This window comes from Laccaria bicolor, genomic scaffold, assembly GCF_000143565.1.
Source record: "Laccaria bicolor S238N-H82 LACBIscaffold_10 genomic scaffold, whole genome shotgun sequence".
Classification (NCBI taxonomy): domain Eukaryota; kingdom Fungi; phylum Basidiomycota; class Agaricomycetes; order Agaricales; family Hydnangiaceae; genus Laccaria; species Laccaria bicolor.
This window is the reverse complement of record NW_001889881.1, coordinates 321,341-336,980: the sequence shown is the minus strand read 5'-3', so window position 1 is coordinate 336,980 and position 15,640 is coordinate 321,341. Positions and strand designations below refer to the sequence as shown.

The following is a 15,640-nucleotide window of genomic DNA, read 5'->3' as shown; positions in this document are numbered from 1 at the left end:
GGCCCCGCCGCTACACCATACGTTCCTTTGTACACGTCTTCTTCTCATAGCGCTAGGATGTACTGATCAGTCTTCTCGGCCCAAGATGGCTCGACTGATCTGTAAAGATCCACCGCAAAGTCTCTGGGATAACAAAACAATAACCATCTTTTTTTCTACAGCTGGTCGAAGATATGTCAAGATAGCAGGCTTGAGTGATGTTTGGAGATCCCTCAAGCCTTTAGCCTGTATAGGATGTGTGGCAGCTATAGTCACCTGCAAGGTGATAAGATGTGAGAACGGTGATTCGGACATTCCAGGTTGGTAGAGGAACGAATCGAAGGATGGAAAGACGAGAGACAGCAGCTGGAGGTAGCATGGTCTTCCCCTCTTAACGGACTTCGCTAAGTAGCCCACAAAAATTTCTTGTCTCCAAAACGTTCTGTGTCGGAATTGAACCGAATTTCTATAGTAGCAGAGGCTTGTTAAGAGACTGGATAGTAAAGGTCCGATGGGAAGATTTTTGCAGGTATTTGTGATCGTAATATTCAAATGACTTTCCAGCGGGTATATTGCCATCACTGCACCCCTTGAAGGCACGGTAGAACTCGTATGCAGCTCCTGCCCTTCATTGGTACAGTTCATCCAGGAGCTCCAAGAAAGACCAGTCCGAAACTGGTTCCACGAAACAGTCGATCCACAATCGACGCTCGGACGACGGGCGTATTTGGAATATGCGGTGGATCACTGTTTCGCCACCCACACTCACCCTCCTGAAAGCATCAGACAAGTTATTGCTGTTCTTGATCGCTCCCTTGATCGTTTTTTCAGCATCCTGAAGAGCGTCAGGGGATACTGCCGCTGAGAAACATTCACGAGGTATGTTTCCGCAAATACGGGAAGCTTCTTGAAGTCGCTTGGGAGTGATGTCTTCCCTTTCCAGAAGCAACCTAGAAACCATAAGCAGGCGGATTGATCGAACGGAATGGACGAACGATGCAACAACAAGTTCCTCTCGCGACCATAGATCCATCATGGATGTTGCACGCGGCCCAACTATTTGGTGAAGCCATTTTCGGTGGTTCTGCGGTTTTGGCGGAGACGTTAACAATATGCGATATTGCTTATGATTTAAGAGATAGTCGTCAGGTTGACAGGCCACATTGTCGGCATCGACGAGTGCAAGAACATCCTCGGCGTCGATAGATATCCCTGGTGTGCCCAGAGGGAGCACGGTAGTACCAATCACAAAGACCTTGCCGAAGATGTCCTGAAACACGATGGGCCGGCCAAGAATGATGCAAAGAATGAGGATGTAATACAACATGCATGTTTTCCCTAGTTCGTTGGTTGGAAGTGACCGTCAAATACCAATAATGCTGCTCACCGATACCCGGCTGACCCGAAAAGACGGCGCTCCCCTTAGTGCCCTTTTCCCTCTTGTTAAAGATGTCTATCATGGTAACATAGTCGTTTCGGAAGAGCATCAACTTTGGCACGCAAAGCACCTCCTTCAACTGAAGGTCAGTCAGGTCCATATACTGGAAGGTGTAGGGGAAAATGGCCATGGCTTCGTGAGTATTATCAACGTCGTCGTCCACAACGTCACCATCGCCCACAATACGGTCTTCGACCACGACATCAGCAGATGGGGGCTGGCAGGATAATTCCAGTTGGAGGACTAAGCCGTCATCAACAACTTTTGTCTCAAGTTCAGCCTTCTGGTCCCGTAAAAATGCAGCTTTCGTTGCAAGAACATCCGACGACACATAATCATCAAAATTGTGTTCAGGATGTTGTGCGTCCAGAAGAGATTGAAGTTTGGCGAAGCCCTCTTTGGTCACGGTTGCGGTACGAAAAATGTTGCCAAGAAGGTTACGCTTTACGATGCATTTCAACCAACCAGGGTGGCGGCGGCGAGTTGAGCGAGAGATCTAAGTTATGGGACGAGAATGGTAAGATGGAGAGGGTCATAAACGAGTGGGTCGACATCATGGCCCATTGGTACTCACTACCGGCTGGACGTGGTAATATCATGCTCAGGACCTCGCCAGGCGCTTCCACCCAGTAAAACAAGACTTCCTCGAACGACTTCAATTTCTCGCCGTTTGCAAGGTCGATGCTTTGAGCGTGATCCTTGAAATCTTTCAAAGGCAGTTGGAACTACTATGCGTTAATATCTGTGCGCCAGCGTTTATCATTCGCCCACCTTATAAAGGTCTATGGAGTCAGCATCGACGCCTGTGAACGATTGCTTTTCCCCTTTAATGGCTTTCTTGAGATCTTGAATACTGGCACTGCGTTTGATGGTCACTGAAAAGACTCGTTCGTATGGATCACCCAGGACCCAGCACCACAGCTCGATCTCGTCGGACTCGGACATATTCCTTGGGGGTGATGAATCAACTTGACGAATGTGTTACTTTGTGCGGTGCCATGTCTAGTAACGGAATGGTCTGTCATTGCTGAGCACACTCCTAATCGGAGTCAAAAGGAAAAGAGCTGAGGCACGTGAGCTGAAGAGCACCAGAAATCCGCTCGACTGCGCGCCCAAGTCTCCACCACCTTCACAACACTGGAACCTTTGCCCAAAAAAGGCTGGGCAAAATACTGCTACTTACATGCACGGCGGCGCCAGTTTCAGCGAACCTGTTCCCTTTCATATCCGCGACGGCATCCCCTAATCCATGAGCCATTACAGGATGAATACCCTCATAGAAGGCATACCGAAAACCATACACCGTCATCGCCACAACGGCGTGGCCACCTCTGGTACGCTTAGTGTTCCTTGGCTGCTAGGCAAATTCTCGCCAGCCCATTGTATCCCTTTTGTTTTAGACACGTTTCTTTCAATCGCGCCCGTGTCGAAAGCGAATGGGACTCGCTGGATAGACACCTTGTCGCGTTGTTGTGAATGGGATATCCGCTCACCAGTGTCCCGTGTGGAACAAGTGGAAAAAGAAGAGCAAAACCGAAAGGTCGAAGAGGTCGAAGCGGTCAAGTCTATCGTTGATCTCATCGTGCAGGCGAGGGAATGAGGAGATACGGAAATGGTAGAAAAGCTGACAGATGTCGAGGATTCTTTCAGGTGCCTTATCAGTTCAAGATGGATTGGAACGGCGACGAAAACGGTGACGACGGAAATAGGACTCGAGATTCTCTCTTCCACCAACTCACTCGTCGATGTGGCCAGACTCCATTGCAATATTGAGGACAAGGCTGGCGTGCTCAATAAACTGGTCCAAATTATGACGAACCTATGCTGTCTTTGTTCCCTCCTTCCACTCCCAGGCCCATGTCCGACTTCGACCTTGAGGCAGACTCGGTCTCAATACCCCTCACTACCACCCAAACTACTGCGTCACCAACGTCCACACAGCTCACAGTCTACAGCACCATCCTCCCGTCGTTCCTATCCCGGTGTTTGCACCATCTCCTTCTCAGGGACTCTAACCATGGTGTCCAGCGCTTTCTTACAGTCAACAGCGCGTGGGAGGGGCATATTGAAAGCGCCGAGCGGGCTTATAGAGGGAGAAAAGTTGATTGAGTTGGAACTTGGACGACGGACGCGAAGAGAAATTGCGACGACGAGGGTAGAAGGAACCGTGGTTAGCACGGTTGGATTGGAGGTGGGAAAGTTGAGGAGCGTGGTGAGTAATGTTTCGTTGGTGTCTTTTTTTTTTTTGCTCAAGTGACGTTAAGGTACAAGAACCTGATGATACTGAACATGACGTGTTGCAAGCACCGGAACATTCAGTGTGGCTCAGTACTATCGCTACTTCTCCTTCCTGTATTGTCCCGCTGCTGCTCAAGCTAGCGTACTATGGTCAAAATTTACAGCAAAAAGTTTTTCTATGTCGACGAAAAAGGAGAAGTGGGCAAACTGCGTACCGCTCGCGGTAAGAAGACCAACCAGATCCTTGGTCGCAAAAGTGCTGTTAATCTCGGGCGAAGTGACATCAGACAACGATAAGGAGCTAGCAATGGCGTTATCGTCTGGTTTGAAATACCTGGACGACCGATTATGGGAACTTGCAGCTCGCGCGATGGGCGAGACGAGGAAGGATCTGAATCTGTCATTGTTCAAGATCCGTGGATATTTCAACTAGATTGTCGAGCTGCTGTCGGAACCACTGCGGCGCACAGTTATTCTGACATCTCTTCACACCCCAGTTGTCCCTGCTATCGATTTAGTTGTTATGACTCAGGCTTGCGTGGTCAGAGTCAGATTGTGACGACGGGTTTTGGAACCAATTTCACAAACTGATGGTGGACTTCCTTCGGCTTTACTTGCGGTCGTCCTGTCCAAGGCTCTACAGTTAACTAGACTGCACTCGAAACACGCGTGACCGTTGACTCTTTAGTCGCCAAACGTAGGGAACACTTTAGCGGCTTCGTCCTCATGGTTTACCGCCTTCGAGAGCCCCATGGTTATAACTGCTCACACAGCTGAGACGAGGGTGAAGGCATATCTTTGTAACTTAGAACTCATACATTACAACAACGAAGAAGGAAAAGCTAAAGCTTTAACTCTTGACGAAATTTCTTCGTCTTTGCTCGCCCCCTCTCGGTTTTGCCAAAGGCATCAGTGACACATTTCTCTGCAATTGCCCGTCTGTCTTGGTGATTGTGTCGTGCACACGAAATGCAGCCCAAGCGTTTCCGATATGTCTCTCGAGCGGCGGAGAGCTTCGTGAAATTCTTCAGTCCCAGTGCCATTGTCATGCCCAACGTGAGTGGGTCATCTAACTGGCAAAGATGGACATAGGACGGGATCAGGAAGTCTGGATTGAGATGATATTCCTCCCAGATTGCAATTCTTCTTATGGGGTTAATAGGAAGATCACAAAGATGCGACGTTGCTATCTGGCGTGACTCATCAATCTCGTACTTGGAGGAAAGTCTGAGTACTGAAAGCCATTCATCCACTGTCGTTGGTTTTGGGACACCAAGCTCGCTAGGAAGACGATTTAAACACACAAGAAATGTTGATGAAAGACAAAGGCATTTACAAGGGATAGATTACGGAAAGAAGACGTGTAAAGTCTATCTCAGAAACTTCAGGTAATTGGAAAGGGTGCTGATCGTTGAAGCCAAGAAGGCGAGTTTTGCCAGCGTAGACAGGGGGTACAATGCTGCGAAAAACGGGGGATTTGGCATGTAGAACGGACAGATCGAGTTTAAAAAGCGTATCTTGCACCTGTGACTGTCATTAGCGGCTAAAATCATAAGAGGATGGATAGAAAACCTACTTGGATGACGACGTTTCCGTCAGGGGTATAATATGAGATGTGTTTCCGAGTAAGCGATGGTTCCACTATCTCGTAACTTGAGCACTTGACAGATGCAAGGCTATCCATCGGGTGGCACAGTCCAGGCATGGTGGTAAGCATAAGTCGCAGACAAGAATTGATACAATTCAAGAACAACACCAGACATAAAGGAAACAGCCTGAGGAACGTGGCAACAAGGAGGCAGACGACAAAGTAATTCCTGTGATATTCGTATGGTTGCCATGAGTCACCCGATGCCCTGCAACAGATTCAAAAGGGTTGATTGTGTTGCCAATGTAATGTTGAATTGGAGGATGGATTCGGTGAATACATAAACAAAGGTAAACAGACAATTATGGACACACGCTGGAGAAGGCTGGAGACTTTCCAATTCTATCCATCCATTAAAGTAAAAATATGGAAGGTGAGGGAGACACCACATACACATGTGAACCATACAACACATAAAAAATTCACTTGTATCGTGGTCTGTCTATGAGAGACTAGGGAGACACTGACTGAATTTCTCTCTTGGTGATGAGGATGATTTATGCTGTCCTTCTATTGGTGCATGTGTATTACTAACATTGAAGTGTGTCCTCTACAACTTTTTTGTCTTTCTTATCTGCCATCTCCATTACAGTTTTATTACCTTTTATTACAGCTGTTTTTCCAATTTCCCTTCATGGGCTTGATAATTGTATCACAAATCAATAAATTTGTACTGTAAAACATCTCTTATTTGGTTTGAAGATGAAATCAGAAGACCATACTGGAGATCACTGATAAAAACCATTGACATTGGTTCCCCCTTTGGTATGTCGGAAAAATCCCAATTAGCATACAAGTCCAATACAAGTCATTGTGGCAGCTGATGAACTTACAAGTGTTGATCAGTCTCCAAGGGAAGACATATTAGCATGTTATCAGGTCATGTAACCTCACGCTAATCACTAGCAAGTGCTGGGAGGTTTCCACATTTGAGCACATCAGTATTTATTAGGTTGTATCACTCTATGCTAATCTTGGGTATCCTTCATAAGTATGTAGATAATTTGTATACAAATAAAGTAACTGGTACTGCAAAAGAGGGGATTGATTGAAGCAATGGGTGCGGATAAATGTAAGTATACACCAAACTTCATGTTTATCAAAACCTCATGCATATCGGTGGGTCTTGCAATAGCAGCATTTCCACTCCAGCCTCTCAACTTGGAGCTTCCTAGACTTCTTAGCATGTGTTGGACAATGTGACATTGGTAGGAAAATTTGTACAAGTCAACTTAGAGTGCAGTCAGGGAAGCTATTGGTGTTCGTAGCCGGCGCTGCAGCCCCACTGATTGTTTGGTTGACATAATGTGTCATTTTGTTAGAAATTCACTACAAACTGTCAAGGTGGAGCACTGGCCCCACAAACATTGACCCGATGCTGGAATATATAAAGGGAAAATCAACCCACCACAGACACAGTCACATAATCAAACTCCCCAGCCCCCTCGGATTCCGAGAACATGCCAGCTCTCAGCATGGACCCTTCCCAAGCCAACTTGTTCAAGGTGACTGTCCATTGTGCAGTGTTTAACTGATACCACATGATTGTGTTTCGGAGATTGGGCAGTGACTGAGTAAGACAAGAACATCCTTCACCTCCTCCCACCACTCCGCCTCCTATCTATTTCATCATACACAACAGATCTACCCTCTCCGAATGGTTCTTCGCCACAAGGCAGAGGCAGAGGCAACCCAGGGGGAGGTGGTGGAGGAGGGGGAGGACCTCCCTATCCAGGAAACCAATTCGGTCCCCCCGCACCATATGGTAACATGCCTGCTTCTATAAAGACAGAGCTCAAGGTGGAACAACTGCCGGAATGGGATGGCAATCATTGGACTGCCATTGAATACTTCTGGCAGGTACAACAGTTAGCTTACCTAGGAGGATGGATCCCCGAAGCTCTAGGATATTGGCTCTGGTTTCACTTAAAGGAGGGTTCGACCGTGGAGAAATGGTTCATTACTTTACCAGTTACTCATCAAAGCTACATGTGTTCACATTACCTTAAGTTTTTTAAAGGCATCAAAGACGGGTTCTTAGGTCAATGCTGGCAGCTCAAAATGAATAATTACTACAATTCCCAATCATTCCATGAAAGAAATCATGAACATGAATTGCCATTGGACTTCGTTATCAGACGCATTATATATACTAGAATGCTGCTAACTGTCAATGTGGGAGGTCCCTTAGAAGTTTTCTATATCATGAGGAAGGCCCCCATTAGTTGGGGACCTATCTTGCTAATAAGTAGCATCAGGGACTCAAGTGAATTGTATTCGCAAGTCACTGAACACGAGGAGGCTCTTCTTGAAGCATATCAAGTAGTATTTAAAGGTTCAGTCCATAGGACTGCAAAAAGCCGGTGGACCAAACTGAACCGGACCATGGTCCGGTCTTTTTTTCGGTTGCAGTTGCCCCAATTTGGGGTTGGTCTGGTTGCCGGTTGCCTCATTTCGAAAATATATTAAAACTGTTCAAAGACCGGTTTTGATCGGTTGCAACTGGTTAAACGGACACGTGCGTTACATAGCCTTGTAACCACGTTTATTATCTTTTATTGGGTTTTTGTTTCATCAAAAACAGTTAAGAATTGAGAAAGATATAACCAAATCCATATTTTACCCAAGTCTCTATGAGATGTAATTCGGTTTCAGTCATAGCTATGTCAAATCTTCATTAAATCTCTTCAAAATTGGTAGAATGACGGGTATTTACATGCTTTACTATTTTATATAACCCGTTTATTTTTCAGAGTAATAATAGTCGAGATACAAATGGTTTATATTGGTATAATAAATTATACGCAAAAAAACCGGTCTGGATCGGTCTGAAGCTCCATAGACCGCAAAAGACCGGTACTAGGTGGTTCGGTTCGGTTCCCTCAATATATGGGTTGGTCCTAGACTGGTTGCGGTCCACGGTTGCGTGTTTTGGGGGCAAAAAACCGGACTGAACTGAACTTGCAAACACTAATCATCAATGTGGACGAAACCCATTCAACTGTAACTCTCGACCTACCGAATTCTCCAAACATACATCCCACATTCCACACCTCTGAAGTGTTACCTTTTATCGAGTCTGACACATTGCTGTTCCCCTCACAAAAATTTGCCGAACCTGTCCCAATTGTTACGTCGGAAGGTGAAGAGGAATATTATATTGACAAAATCCTCAATGCCAGACAACGCGGCCGAGGATATCAATACCTTGTCCATTGGCAAGGATATGGTCAAGAACACGACAAGTGGCTCCCAGGCACAGAACTTCAAGATTGTCAAGATCTTGATGACTGGTAGGCGTCTCAATCTCAATCTCCTTGATTTAGGTAGATTTTTTTTTGACCCTGCCAGCTGGTAGCTTTTTCCCAATGGGTTTTGATGCACCTGGCGCTCGGATTTTACTTACTACCTACTAATTTTTCTTTCCTATTTTCTTTTTTAAAGCAGGGGAGGGTGTAATCCTGGGATTACTACATTCGGACATTGTTTGGCGACACCCTCGATGTATTTGGCTTTCACTTACATATAGACACACTTCTGCTATGCACCTTCTTCCTTCCTTCTTACCATCATCATCTCCATACTCTTGTGTTATGTCTCTCACTCAGAATCATATACGTGGTTAGAATTTTGTCGCATATTCATTGAGTCAGTGTTTCCTATCCCCTCTATGTGGGATAGGTTTTCAGCTGCCATCTGTATAAAAGGTGGTCAAAATGAACATAAGTCTTTACTTCTTTCAATTCAATGAAGTACTCTCATTCAACACAGCTTTACAGCATACATTACTCACCATCAATGCCTACAGTGCAAAAGACCTATGCTGGTATGTAACCCTGTACATCATCAGCTCCTGCCATATTATCTGAGGCCCTCCTAGCAGTGGCGAAGGCCACCACTCCCAAAGCAACACCCACCCCCCGTAACCACCTGGAATTGATTGCTCACAAAGGACGTACATCCTTGGATAAAGAAAATACAGGTGTATAATATTTTCGACTTTCTCCCTCTCTAATATACCTTATTAGACCCAACTTCAGCTATGCCCACTGATAACTGAACTGGTGAAGGCTGGGTATGCAAGCCCTCTGAGAAGGTGGCCAAACAAGGTAACTACTGTCTATACTTATGTGCTACCTATTTCTGGCTAATCAATGTCAAGTGGCTGTCATGCAGGAGAAAGAACACCTTGAAAAGGAGAAGGAAAAAAAGCAAGAAGAACACAAGAAAAAGAAGGCACAAGTATTAGTTACCTTACCCCACTAATACTGAGCCCCCCGACCATACAAACAGACCATAGTTGATGGTGCCTGCTGATGAGCCCATGGATCAGTTGACCCCATCAAAGGTGGACCGGCCATCAAGACTCTCTTAGGACTGGTACTGTGCATCGGCTGAGAAGTGTACCCCATGAATTGACATAGCTAAAAATGCCTTGGATCCTGGGTCAACCGATCTCTTCATGGATTGGGCTCAACATGTGTCATGGGTCAGCTGAAGAGCTCTAAATCCCATGCATTGTGGATCAGCCCACAGCCGTCTCATTTTTATTTGCCAAGTTTACCTCGGCTTTTCATTGCCGGTCATCATGCAGTTTACTGGGTCGGGTCCATCACCTACCAAGAAGCCGAGCATGGTGACATGGTCAGTCAGCTAGTACCCCATGAATTAAATATGCCTTGGATCCTGGGTCAACCCGTCTCTTCATGGAATGGGCTCCTGTGTCATGGGTCTGCTGAAGAGCTTTGAATCCCATGCAGCGTGGATCAGCCCAACCTGGTCCCATCCAGTTGACACTATACGGCCGAGTTTCGTCTTCACTCAGGTTTTATTTGCCAAGTTGCTCAAACATTACCTCGGCTTTTCTTTGCCGGTCATGGTCCAGTATTCGGTCATGCAGTTTACTGGGTCCATGACTTCCCAAGAAGCCGAGCACGGTGACGTTCACAAGGCAGTGAAATATATTATGCACACCCCCGGTTCAAAATCCCTACCAAGTTTATACCGACCAATGTTTCTTGTAAACATACCCATGTTGGAACAGGTCTGGCTCAAACAACCGCACTCGGCTGCCTGAAATAAACACCAAGCTGTTACTATGCCGGTCTCCATTGGACAAAGTTGCTCCAAGATCCCCCCGCTTTTCTCTGCCGGTCACAGTTTACTGGGTCGTGAAAGAAGCCGAGGCCTTACTGCTTTCATTATTATGTCCACCACAGGACTTCATATTAAATATGCCCAAAAAAAAATTGAAGATTGTCCAAAAAATATACATGTATGCTACTAACTATTAAGTAGACGGAGTTTGGACAGTTTGGACATCATTGTTTGTAACTTGCTGGCAGTCAGATTTTTGAATCCTCACCAAGTAGAAGACTTACTCTGTGCGGGGGTTTGAAGTGTGGGTTCGAGTTTCTGTAGCCGAGGTGACTTCCTATTACCCCCAATGTAAGGACCGGGCGAACTTGCCCGGGTTGGAGGAATTGGGTTTGGCGCCAACAGAAGGACCGCTGGGCTCTCAGATGCTGGAGGCAGAAAGACGGCCGGGGTTGGAGAGACTTGCGCGTGATCGGTTGAAACTGGGTTTGGCAGAACGACACCCGGGGTCGGGGAGACTTGTACCTGCTGGCTTTTCTGACCGCGGTCGGGTGAGACTGAGCGATCGGTATTGATGCCAGTGTGCTTCTTCTCCTTGTTGCCGAGGAACTGGATAATGAGCGATTCCAGACTTGATTGGCGAGCACCGAGCCGCAGGTTGAGCTCCGAAATAGTAGTGACTGATTTCGTGAGGTCGTGGAGCGTTAGCTCGGCAGTTTCGATGCGGCTTGCAAGTTTCTCAAAGCCCCAGGTGAGACTCTCTTGTAACGCAGCTGGCGTAGTCTCCCACTTGTTCTCCAGTGTCTTGACGGCTTCCCTCACCTCGGCTTCCAGTCTCTGGTGATCACTTCGGATGGACTGCAAATCTTCTTGTGTTTCCTTCCAACGCATGTGGGCAGACTCTTCAATACGGTCCATCTGGCGAGTCGCTCCGGTGATTTTTTCTTCCTGAAACCAAACGGAGGTCTCTAGACTTGCAATTTTCTCCGACAGAGGACGGCTAGCCAAATCTTGATCTTGAATACACCGGGTAATCTCTTCGAGCGCCAAAAGACGTTGTGACAGGGTCACGGGTGAGTCAACCGCCGGGGGGAGAAGGGCACTTGCGTCAATATCTTGTTTTCGGACCACAAATGCCGAATACTCTCGCATAGTAGGGGTAGACAACTCCATGACACTGACTTGCGCTTGTTGGTCTCGGAGTTTCTGCAGGAGGTCGGCTTGGCCATGAGCAAGTCTTCTGATCTCCTGCTGCATCGTCTGCATGTCGAAGTTCGGTGGGGGGCTCAAGGACCTAAAGTCAATCTTCTTCTGATAGAGCGCCGTGTCAACTAAGTTTTCAAGTTGAGAATCATGGGAAATGAGAAAACAACTTGAAACTTACGATGAACCTCCTTGGGATCTGGTGGGCTGACCTGCCGAGAACGGGATACCGAACGCGAACCTTCTGGCCGGGACGTGCGCTCAACAGGTGGGGGTGTAAAGCTTTGTTGCATATAATTGACAGCCAAGCCCAATTCTATAAACGAAGTCAGCAAAGAATAACGAGTTTCATGAATTTTTTACCCGGCCGCATTGCTAACTCGGGCACGATCCACTCCATCTCACTGGCTGGCAGCCCAATCTCCCAGCCCTTTCCTTTGTCAGTGTTGGTACCGACCTCGGTCTCAGTGCTCTTGAAAATCGCCGATGTGTGTGGTGTGGGTGGCTCAATGATTATGGTGGGAGTCACCTGGCCCACGTCTTTGTCGGCTTTTGGAATGGCACCGACCTCGGTTTCCTCATGTTTGACTTCGGCCATCTCTATGTCGATACCACCCTCGGACTTCCCCTTTCCCATTGTCAGACCAACCTCCATGTCCACGTCAATTGCATGCTCCACATCATGCCCGACTGCGGCCATTTCGACATCCTGCTTGCCCTTCTCTTTGACATCCGGCTTCACCTTCTTCACCTGCGGCTTCTTTGACCTCGCTTTCTTCCTCACGATCTTCACTTGGGCATCTCCCCCAGAGACTGTGGCCGTTTCAAGATCCTGCAACCCCTTTTGGATCTCGTCTTCGACCTCACTGTCGGTGTCCTTTTTCTTGGTTACTGCATATGTGCAGGTCGTCTTACCCGTACCGCAGGTGAAGCAGGATCCTTGTTGTGGGGGGGAACGGATAGCGCATGGAACAATGTCTCAATCTTGGCGTTTGCTGCAGGCCTCACAGGGGATATCCGCAAGCTGATAATTGCCTTTCGCAATCGCAGCATTCTGATTTGCAAGACGTTCGGCAGTTTTGGCTTGCCTTAAAGCGGCCATGGCGGTCTTGGGAGGACCGGCGTCGGGGTCTAACTTGGGCCTTCGGATGAGACTGAGGCCGGCACTGGGTGTCATGCGGGAGAAATGGGGCTGGGACTTGGGTTTAACCGCCTTTGCTTCCCCACCAACCGGTCGAAGTGACTCCGACTTCGGCTTCAATGTTTCCTCATCACTGCTGCTGTTGATGAACTCCGCACTCACGACTCTGGTCTTCTTTGGCCTGGCTTCGATCGAGTCCCCTTTTCTTTTTTTGCTTTGGACTGGGGCAGCGGTGTCGTTAGGAGTCACCTCTGATTGTGGCTGGGCGCTGGACCCGGCCTCGGGTTTCCTTCGCCCAGACTTCGTCTTACTCTTGGACTTCATTTCAGCCGCTGGCACAGGATCGGTTGATTTTGCCCGACGCGTTGGTTTTGTTGGGGCCGGGAGTGATGATGAAGCTGTCGGTACCGGCAATGGGGGAGTTGGGACTGTGACTGGGAGCAATGAATCGGTCGAAGATGGAGGTAAAGGGGGAGAGGGACCGGCATAACCTTCCATAAAGAAGGTAGGGGTGGTGGGTTGTGGGATCGAGAACATTTTGGTCCAATCAACTGATGGTCCCGCTCGGGCCATTTCCGTGTACACCAAAATCCAAGGGTGGTTGAGCCACTGGGCCGCGTTATACCACATATTCTTGTCGATGAGCAAACATACAAATCGTTCCTGTAGGAGAAAGAGATCCAATTTCAGTCAACAAATCAATGTTAGTCACTCACAGCTTTCCCGTATGCATCCTCTTCCACCGTCCGTTGGTGGGCCAGAAGACCTTCCCTGTGATGGTTGTAAAAGTTCAAAAGCGTGGAGGTGGCCACCCTAACATCCTCCAAGAACCCGGGAGTGAGGGTATGGGCCTGTTGAGCGGCTTGAGCAAGTTCAGCAGTGGACATGGTAAGTGGGAATGGGACGATCAAGGGTGGTGAATGTGCGCGTCGGAATGGGACAATGGTGAATGTGAAATTACGAAGTTGTAAACGCGGTCACGTGGTGGCGTTACTTCAACCGAGATCCGTACAATGTTCAACCGAGATCTGCAGAATGTTCCATGGCCGATCTGCAGTGGCTTGCTTTCCCACCGTTGAAAAACAATGTGTCTTCATCACCAACCACACAGTGCAATCCCAGGAAAAGCTATCTACTCTCTGACTGATATGTCTTTAACAAATCCAGGTATTGTCCCTACTCCACACCAAGGATTGTCTACTTAATGTAGATAAACAGAAGCTGTGATGAAAGACCAAGAAATGAAGGATGGTAAGTTTTATGTACTCTTGTCGGCTGAGCAGTTCTAACCATATCTTAGGAACGGCTGAGGCTCTACCCCCTCTTCAACCAAGTGAGTTCCAGTCGGTGACAGAAAACTAGCCAAACCTAAATTCTGGGTGGCCGATAGGACAGAGCCAAGAATCCGAACTAGTGATGGAAGTGGACGTCCCATCCTCGGCTCCTCACAGATCCATTTTCGATTTCAAAGAACCTACCCCCGCTCTAAGTTCCAACCCATTCACCCCAGCCTCGGCTCACCAATCCATTTTCGAGTTTAAGAAAGTCGGTACTTCAGCTTTTGCCCTGACCTCGGCTCATCAAGCATCAATGTTCGATTTTCAGCACGTGGGCACTTCAACGAATGTGCCACCTGTTTCCCCGTCCTCGGCTCATCAGCCATCGATTTTCGATTTCCAGAAGCCTGGCAGATCTCCACCAGCCTCGGCTCGTCAGGCATCGATTTTTGATTTTCAGCAAGTGGACACTTCAACGAATGTGCCGCCTGTTCCCCCATCCTCGGCTCGTCAGCCATCCATTTTCGATTTCCAAAAGCCTGACATCCCTGCACCAGCCTCGGCTCGTCAGGCATCGATTTTGATTTTCAGCAAGTGGACACTTCAACGAATGTGCCACCTGTTCCCCCGTCCTCGGCTCGTCAGCCATCCATTTTCGATTTCCAAAAGCCTAACCCTGCACCAGCCTCGGCTAATAAAGGATCCCCTTTCGATTTTCAAGTCCATCGTTCATTTACCCCAGCCTCGGCTGTTCAGCCTTCCATTGATTTTCAAACACCTGGCACGTCTGCTCCAGCTCCTGCCTCTGACAAACCAGGCATGTCTTCCCCTGGCGCCTCAAGGTCCAATAGTACTCTGGGATCACGGAAGTATCTGACGAAATCACAAGAGGCCAAATCACGACTCCAGGGCCAAGGAGGAGCTGCCATTCTGCCAACTCGGCCAGGCGATGCCTTCGTTTTCGGCCCGGCTCCTGTCTTCGTCTACACTCAAGAGAGGACAACACCACGCCCACCACCTTCGACCGAATTGTTGGACTTGGATCCAAACTCCCCACGTGCAAGGGGTTTATGTCGCAAGTACAATATCAAGGTTGTGTCTGATGACAGCATTGGTGATCGCACGGGCGTGGTAGCCGAGGTCGTTCAGGCAATTGGCAAAGTGTGGGAAAGAGCTATGGACCCCGAGGCTTCATCTGACCCTTCGATTAGGAATTTGCAGGCTGCCTTTGATAAATTGTTGACGAGGGGAGATGAGTTTACCGAGATGGATCGTATGGACCTGGTTCGTCATAGCGAAATTCACCAGGAGGTGCTCAGATCCCTGCCTGACAGCATAGCGACAACGAGCCATTATCGGTATGTTTTGGCCACCTTGAGGAGGGAGAAAGACCGGTTGCGTGAACAAATCGATTCAGACCGTGATCTGGTTGCAGCAATGGACGCTACTTTAGAAGGACTACGGCCATTCATCCCAGACGAGATCCCAGACAAGGGGAAGGGGAGGGACAAAAGGGATGGACCAGGGTTTAAGTAGAAGATTAGATCACAAGACCGAGGTTGGTTCGCTATGTAGTTTGCACCCGGGCACGGTGAAGATACGGGGATCCTCTAGAGTGA

General features: G+C 48.0%; 6 protein-coding genes across 6 annotated transcripts; 1 reads left to right on the top strand and 5 right to left on the bottom strand.

The window, feature by feature from the left end:
* Window positions 1–66: 66 nt before the first annotated feature.
* Window positions 67–294, bottom strand: LACBIDRAFT_296342 (uncharacterized protein; the record flags this gene model as incomplete). Its single annotated transcript, XM_001880129.1, has 1 exon — window positions 67–294. The coding sequence occupies one exon, from the start codon at window positions 292–294 to the stop codon at window positions 67–69; it is 228 nt and encodes a 75-aa protein (XP_001880164.1).
* A 313-nt stretch (window positions 295–607) lies between these two features.
* LACBIDRAFT_326431 (uncharacterized protein) lies at window positions 608–2,362 on the bottom strand (the record flags this gene model as incomplete). The annotated part of the gene is made up of 5 exons (XM_001880128.1): window positions 608–929; window positions 975–1,317; window positions 1,367–1,813; window positions 1,992–2,142; window positions 2,189–2,362. 5 exons carry the CDS (start codon window positions 2,360–2,362, stop codon window positions 608–610), a joined length of 1,437 nt encoding a protein of 478 aa, XP_001880163.1.
* Window positions 2,363–4,987: 2,625 nt separating this feature from the next.
* LACBIDRAFT_296341 (uncharacterized protein) lies at window positions 4,988–5,339 on the bottom strand (the record flags this gene model as incomplete). The annotated part of the gene is made up of 2 exons (XM_001880127.1): window positions 4,988–5,179; window positions 5,232–5,339. 2 exons carry the CDS (start codon window positions 5,337–5,339, stop codon window positions 4,988–4,990), a joined length of 300 nt encoding a protein of 99 aa, XP_001880162.1.
* Window positions 5,340–10,664: 5,325 nt separating this feature from the next.
* LACBIDRAFT_296339 (uncharacterized protein) lies at window positions 10,665–12,303 on the bottom strand (the record flags this gene model as incomplete). The annotated part of the gene is made up of 3 exons (XM_001880126.1): window positions 10,665–11,731; window positions 11,785–11,919; window positions 11,967–12,303. 3 exons carry the CDS (start codon window positions 12,301–12,303, stop codon window positions 10,665–10,667), a joined length of 1,539 nt encoding a protein of 512 aa, XP_001880161.1.
* A 279-nt stretch (window positions 12,304–12,582) lies between these two features.
* On the bottom strand, window positions 12,583–13,631 carry LACBIDRAFT_296338 (uncharacterized protein; the record flags this gene model as incomplete). Its single annotated transcript, XM_001880125.1, has 2 exons — window positions 12,583–13,407; window positions 13,461–13,631. 2 exons carry the CDS (start codon window positions 13,629–13,631, stop codon window positions 12,583–12,585), a joined length of 996 nt encoding a protein of 331 aa, XP_001880160.1.
* A 354-nt stretch (window positions 13,632–13,985) lies between these two features.
* Window positions 13,986–15,557, top strand: LACBIDRAFT_326429 (uncharacterized protein; the record flags this gene model as incomplete). The annotated part of the gene is made up of 6 exons (XM_001880362.1): window positions 13,986–13,995; window positions 14,045–14,077; window positions 14,135–14,661; window positions 14,691–15,305; window positions 15,361–15,379; window positions 15,457–15,557. 6 exons carry the CDS (start codon window positions 13,986–13,988, stop codon window positions 15,555–15,557), a joined length of 1,305 nt encoding a protein of 434 aa, XP_001880397.1.
* Between the last annotated feature and the right edge of the window lie 83 nt (window positions 15,558–15,640).